This window comes from Danio rerio, chromosome 18, assembly GCF_049306965.1.
Source record: "Danio rerio strain Tuebingen ecotype United States chromosome 18, GRCz12tu, whole genome shotgun sequence".
NCBI classification, from domain to species: Eukaryota; Metazoa; Chordata; class Actinopteri; order Cypriniformes; family Danionidae; genus Danio; species Danio rerio.
This window is the reverse complement of record NC_133193.1, coordinates 18,793,032-18,800,414: the sequence shown is the minus strand read 5'-3', so window position 1 is coordinate 18,800,414 and position 7,383 is coordinate 18,793,032. Positions and strand designations below refer to the sequence as shown.

The following is a 7,383-nucleotide window of genomic DNA, read 5'->3' as shown; positions in this document are numbered from 1 at the left end:
GTCTCTGTGAGTCTTTCGTGGAAAAGCAGCCATGATAAAAGACGTTTTGCTTTGCTTGTGTTTGACACTGGCACCTGTCTGGAGCGCCCCTGTACAGGAAGGCAAGTATTTTTAATACATTCATTTATATTTCTATACATTTTTTAAATGTTCTGTTGGTGTACTGCATGTTCAGATTCTGGGCCAGTGGCTGTTTTGAAGCATGGCAGTGTCCGTGGGCAATATGTGAAAGCTAAAGGATCTCCAGCTGTTGTGGAGCAATATTTGGGCATTCCTTTTGCCCAGCCGCCTGTTGGCCCTCACCGTCTAGCAGCTCCACAGCCTGTACAGGGATGGGAGGGCATAAGAAATGCCACCGAACACCCTTTAATGTGAGAATTTAAAAGCAACTTTAAGATTTGCTAAACATTTGTATGTTGTCAATCACTAATGTGGTAGTTTTTGAAAAGCAACCATTTTATACCATATTTACCCTTAATATGCATTTTAGTACCATAAATATAGTTTTATCACCGAAAGAGTACATATATTAGTACTGAAATGATTTAAAAGGTTATTGCTGTGACAACTGTTGCACGTTTTTACAGTTTAAAAAATATATAAAATCAGGATTATGCAATCACATTACAAAATGTAAATTTTTATTCATGTGATTTCAGGGCTCCTATTTTACCCCTTGAGATGTAAGATAAGCTTTTGGTCTCTCCAGAATGTGTCTGTAAAGTTTAAACGAAAAATATTTATCAGATTATTTATTATACAATGCTAACATGGCCTTTTTGGGGTCAGAGGAAAGTGTAGCTGTTTTTGTATCTTGTGGTTTTAAATGCAAATAAGCTGGTTTTCCCACACCCACCATTCCCACATGTGTGTCTGTATCTCCTGCGTTCTGTCAGATAAACAGCAGTCAGTTACAGAGACAGCCATGGATGAAGCAGAGATTAGTCAAAATACCAAGTAAGGTTATTTGATGTACAGTTGAAGTCAGAATTATTAGCCCCTTTTAATTTATTATTAGTCCCCTTTTTAAATATTTTCCAATGAAGTTTAACAAAGCAAGGGAATTTTCACAGTATGTCTGATCATATTTTTCCTTCTGGAGCAAGTTTATTGTTTATTTGTTTTATTTCGGCTATTTAAAAGCAGTTTTACATATAAAAAAAAACTTTTTAAAGCCAAAATTATTAGCCCCTTTAAGCTATATTTTTAGATAGTCTACAGAACAAACCATCGTGTTTAGAAATGTGTTGAAGAAATTTTCCCTCCTTTAAATAGAAATTGGTGGAAATAATAAACTGGGCACTAATTTGGGGGTGGGTGGGGTGGGGGTGATAATTCGGACTTCAACTGTATAGGTGGTTTATTTTTTTTAAAGTTTATTTTAGCCTTTCTAAAATGATGAGTTACAAACAAATGCCATTACAAAGTTTTCAGTAGACACACAACATTTAACTTTGTATTGTTTTAGCATAACTATTTGTGGCAAATGTGACAGTAAAAAAGTTAAAATATACTACTACTGACTGCTATTCATTATGCTATTTTACAAAAAAAGAAGGTTTAACATCCACAAACTCAAATTCATTGCCGCTGGAATCATTACAGCTGCCTTAGTACAACTAAAAACGAGAATCCTTCAAACACACAACAAGAGTCCCTTGTTGTGTGTTTGAAGGATTCTCGTTTATTGTTGTACTAACGCAGCTGTAATCATTCCAGCGGTTATGAATACATGAAGTTTTTACTGTCTTTTCTTTATTACAAACACGCTCTGTTTTAAACAGACTTTAACGTTTTGAGGTGCAGGTGGAGTGTTGAAACAGATCTTTTAATCCCAGTTTCTTTGCAAATCCTGTTTTGTGGACATTTTTACACGCATTGTTGTGGAGACATGTTAATATGCACCTATCAATCAATTTGGTGGGCATGTGGAAAACCACACTCCTTCGTCACATTGAGGTGGGCCTTAAAACTGCTTGGATTTGGATTCTATTGTAATGTCAGAAAATATTAAAATAGAGACTTGTTTTTGTTAATATCACTCCAATACAACAGTAAACACATTATACCTAAATGCAGGTCTGTCTAAACAGTTTCCAAAAGTTGATTTTGCATCATAGGTGCTTTTAACATTTAAAAATGTTTCAGAATTTATTGATTCGCACTATATTTAATACATTAGATATTTATTTCTGTATTATATTTAACCTCCATTTACCTAAATTTTTTTCTTGCTGCAATGCAGGTGCCTTCAAAACCCAGATATTTTACCTGCGATTGCAAAAGCTATTGATTTGGAAGTTACAGCTATAGGGGTCTCAGAGGACTGTTTGTATCTGAATGTTTACACTCCATCTCAAAGAGCAGAATCAGAGAAACTTCCAGTGAGTACTGAACAACTGAATAAATGGATCTAAACTGGAGGCCATCCCTTTAACTTTAGAACTTTTAAGTCACATAAAATGTTGTAAAACAAAAATTAAGTAAAACATGTTCTATTATGCTTTATTGTTGATTTTTCCATGCCTTTTAATAGAAGAAATCTTCGAAAACCAACAGGTAATGATTTGGATTCATGGAGGGGGTCTGGCCATGGGTGGAGCTTGCATGTTTAAGGAATTGTGCTTGTATGACGGAACCCCTCTGGCAGCCTATGAAAAAGTAGTTGTGGTTGTCATTCAGTATCGACTTGGAATATTAGGATACTTCAGGTAATCATTTATGACAGAGAAATGCTGTGCACTATTCAAATAAAGAATGACAAATTAATTGTTGTAGCTTGAAGACAGTAAAAACTCTTCCTCTATGATGAGCTGTAATAATAACATGTGCTTCTGGTTTTAGCACAGGAGATCAGCATGCAAAAGGAAACTGGGGTTTCCTCGACCAGATCGCAGCTTTACAGTGGGTGCAGCAAAACATTGAGGCTTTTGGAGGAGACCCTCAGTCTGTCACCATAGCTGGAGAGTCTGCAGGAGGAATCAGTGCCTCTTTGTTGGTCAGTCAATTCAGCAGCATTTTCTTTCATAATAAAAAATACACTCAACGTTCACTTTATTATTGGTTTATTATGTTTAACTATAAAATATCTATAAACACCCAGCTCCATTGCAGAACTCATTGCATGTTGGCAGCATATACTGTAGATGTGGCCAAGAAATTCAAACTAAGCATCAGAGAGGGAAAGAAAAATAAATTCAGTTTCTTTAAATATGGCTTGGAGACCGGTTGATCTGAGGGTTCACAGAAAATGACCTGACAAGGACAGTGAAAAATCAAATGACAGGCAGACTGTGGTAAAAAGGGCTTATTAAGGTCAGAGAACTGACAGAAAAGCAGTAGCTTCTCCAGTAAGTATCCAATTTTTACAACCGAAATCTACAGAAGAGAATCTCTGAAGGAACAAAAAGTCCAACCAAGATAACCAAACCAGACCAAAATAACTTTCAGCTCTCAAATATATACCACAAAAAAACTAGCATTTTTGAGGGGCAAAAGGGGGTTCATCCTGTTGTATTCTGTATTTTATGATTGATTAGTTTAAGTACATTCCTTGGGGTACACTTAACCTTACTTTGAAACTAATACAATAATAGATTCTCTTTAAAATCCAATGCAATGGGTAAAATGTATTCTAAATATGTTTTCTTATGTGTTCTTCTAGACATTGTCACCCATGACCAAGGGTCTGTTTCAGCGGGCCATTTTTCAGAGTGGGGTAGCAACTGTGAAGGGATACTTTGTCAAAGACCCTTCAACACATGCCCAGGTACAGTATTTAGCCAAAAACACTATAACTGCCCAACAATTCCTTAGAGAACTGGGAAAAATTTTGTCAGATGACAAGACTTTAAAAAGAAAGATTATTGTGGTTTAGAAACACAGCCATATCACTCTGCAGCCCAAGACCGGTTACTCACTAAAGCTAAGCAGGGCTGAGCCTGGTTAGTACCTGGATGGGAGACCACTAGGGAACACTAGGTTGCTGTTGGAAGTGGTGTTAGTGAGGCCAGCAGGGGGCGCTCAACCTGAGGTCTAAGTGAGTCCTAATGCCCCAGTAAAAGTGAAGGGGACACTACACTGTCAGTGGGCGCCATCTTTCGGATGAGACGTTAAACCGAGGTCCTGACTCTCTGTGGTCATTAAAAATCCCATGGCACTTCTCGTGAAAGAGTAGGGGTGTAACCCCGGTGTCCTGGCCAAAGTCCCTCTATCGGCCCATACTGTACGATCATGGCCTCCCAATCATCCCCGTCCACTGAATTGGCTCTATCACTGTCTCTCCACTCCACCAATAGCCGGTGTGTGGTGAGCGCACTGGCGCCGTTGTCCTGTGGCAGCCGTCGCATCATCCAAGTGGATGCTGCACATTGGTGGTGGTGTGGAAAGACCCCCCTCATGATTGTGAAGCGCTTTGGGTGTATGGCCATACACAATAAATGTGCTATATAAATACACATTACATTACATTACATTACATTACATAGAAAGAAGCTGATTTCAGTGTGTTTGAGCAGGTAATTGCAAATATTACAGAGTGTGACTTTAGCTCTTCTGAAGTGTTGGTCAAATGCATCAGAGAAATGACTGAGGAACAGATCATCAAAGCTGCTCAAAAGGTAGGAACAGAGAATTTGGTTCTTTTCTTAATAAAAAATACAGACAGTTTAGCAATGAACTAATGCCCACAATATTCTATTAGAAAGGCATTTTCCCTGGAGCAGCAGTTGATGGGGAATTTATTAAAGCTCAGCCGGAGGAGATCCTGAAGAGTAAAGACTTTCAGAAAGTTCCAATACTTATTGGAACAACAAACCATGAATTTGGGTGGATGCTCCCCCAGGCAAGTGTCATCAAACTTTTGGATAGGATGGTAAAATTAAACAAAAGGTTTATTAACCTTAGAATCAGTAATAGATTTGTTTGTTGTTTAATTTCAGATTTTCCTCCCAAAAGAATGGGTGAAAGGGATGGACACAAAAGCAGCAAAAGACCGTTTGGGTCTTTTAAACGCAGATGGAGTAAAACAATTTTATCTCTCTCTTCCCAAATGTTTTTTAGTGATTTATAGATAAAATTTAACACAGTGTTCAATTGCTTTAACTCAATTAAAATAATTTGTAGTATTTGTCGCACTCTAGTGGACACAAAATAAACTACCATTGATACTATTCCGTATAATAATTGAATGTTCATTGTGTCATCACAGGCTTCAGGAGCCAATGGAATCATAGCGGACGAATACTTTAAAAATGCTAAAACTCCAGAGGAGATTCGAGACGCATTTACTGAGCTGCTCGGGGATATATTCATGGTGATACCCTCCATCACAGTTGCCTCTTATCACAGAGGTTTGTTGGCAATAGTTGTTTGTTTTACTGTTGATTGTAATCTTCAGTCTTATTTTATTTCTGTAGCTTATAGAACAGTGCAGTAAAAAGTTGTGAATAGAGAAAAATCTGATTGTGACCGATTTCTTAGTGTCCAAAAATGTTTATATACACAGTTGAAGTCAGAATTATTAGCCCCCTTTGACTTTTTTTTCTTTTTAAAATATGTCTTAAATGATGTTCAAATCACTTTTATTGTCACATCATCAGCAGCATGTGTGCTATGATGAGTGAAAAGCTTAGCTTTAACAAAGCAAGAACATTTTCAGAGTAGGCCTATGTCTGATCAAATTATTATTATTACTTGTACTTTTAAGCAGCACACTTTAACATACATATTTCTTAAATAAAAGCAGATTTTAATTTTTAAAAATGCAATTTTAAGGTCAGTGTTATTAGTCTAAAAAATATTTACTGTATATTTTTGATTGCCTACACAACAAACCAGTTATACAATAATTTGACTAATTATTCTAACTTTCCTAGTTACCATAACCAAGTTAAGTATTTAAATGACACTTTAATCTGAATACTACCATCTTACAAAAAATTATGCACTGACTGTCACCATGGGAAAGATTAAAAGTAGTTGTTACAAATTAGTTAGTTAAACTATTATGTTTAAAAACGTTTGAATAATAAATTATGTATATAAACACGCGGTGACGCAGTGGGTAGCACTGGGTAAGCTAAATTGTCCGTAGTGTATATGTGTGAATGAGTGTGTATGGGTGTTTCATACCCCACATTAATAAAGGGACTCAGCCAAAAAGAAAATGAATGAATGAATGAATGAATTTATAAACACCTCTAGCCCCACCGACCATCCTGATTTATACTTGTGTTTATGATAATAACTTTTGAACGATAAGAAATGAATACATTTTTTTCTTCAGACTTCTTGGCTCAAGATGTTTCTGTTGCACTCTGTGAAAACATCTTTCTATATTTTATACTGAATTTTATATATGAATTTAATAAGCTTTGAAGGTGCTCAAATCTGATCCTCATTGCACGCTTAGTTTATTTCATTTAGTTTATGCCTTTCTTGTGCTTGGCTATTATTTTCCATAATCCTATATAATAACTTCACAGAAGCCGGAGTGCCTGTGTATATGTATGAGTTCCAGCACGGGCCAAGTACAGCTAATAAATTCAGACCCAGTTTTGTGAAGGCCGACCATGCTGATGATGTTGGATTTGTGTTTGGGGCCTGCTTTTGGGATGTTCATGTCAAAGGTTTAGGTATGCAGATCTAAGAATTTTAAACTGCCATTAAGGTTTCATTGGGTTGAAACTGCAAATGAAGTGTAAATGGTGCTGAAGTGGTGATTTGGTTGCTGACTCTTTATCGCACACAGGAACACTCACTGAAGAAGAAAACCAATTATGCAGAACTGTCATGAAATACTGGGCTAACTTTATTCGTACTGGGTAAGTGCTGCATCAGATGCTGGAAACAATATTGTTGTTTGTTACACTGATCATTTATATGTGGTTTGTACAGATCACCAAATCCCGCTCCAGTGCCCTGGCCTGTTTATGACCAGTCTAATAAGTACTTGAACCTGGGTTTGCAGCAAACTGAGGGACAGGACCTTAAGAAGGACAAGCTGCTCTTTTTCACTGAAGAATTACCTAAAAAACTAGCTGCACCTCCCACAGCCTGAACAGTTGTTGCACCAATAAACTTGGTACTTCTGTTATTAAAAATAAATCTAATTCAGACATCTGTGTGATCCATTTTGATAATATGATGATTTGTTTTCTGTTCATTTTCAGAGAAACCTTTTGCAGCTCATTTAGATTTCTGATTAAAAATCTGTACGCTTTTTACAATTTCTCTGATACAATTCAAATTTAACAAGCTTTAAAAATACTAAGAATGTAAAATTAAAATAAAATTATAAAGCAATTTTTGCATTTAGAGGAAAACAATTACAATATGTGTGAAAATACATTCATATGTAATGAAATGTGCACAAAACTGATG

The 7,383-nt window shown here is 36.4% G+C and overlaps 1 protein-coding gene across 2 annotated transcripts; it reads left to right on the top strand.

Annotated features, from left to right (window-relative positions):
- ces2a (carboxylesterase 2a) lies at positions 1-7,120 on the top strand. Of its 2 annotated transcripts, none has more exon segments than NM_001077252.1 (13): positions 1-101; positions 176-371; positions 2,246-2,384; positions 2,560-2,711; positions 2,845-2,998; positions 3,665-3,769; positions 4,518-4,619; positions 4,703-4,843; positions 4,941-5,021; positions 5,210-5,351; positions 6,486-6,635; positions 6,752-6,824; positions 6,898-7,118. In NM_001077252.1, coding segments are annotated over 13 exon segments (1,668 nt in total). In that variant the 5' UTR covers positions 1-31; the 3' UTR covers positions 7,061-7,118.
- The last annotated feature ends 263 nt before the right edge of the window (positions 7,121-7,383 follow it).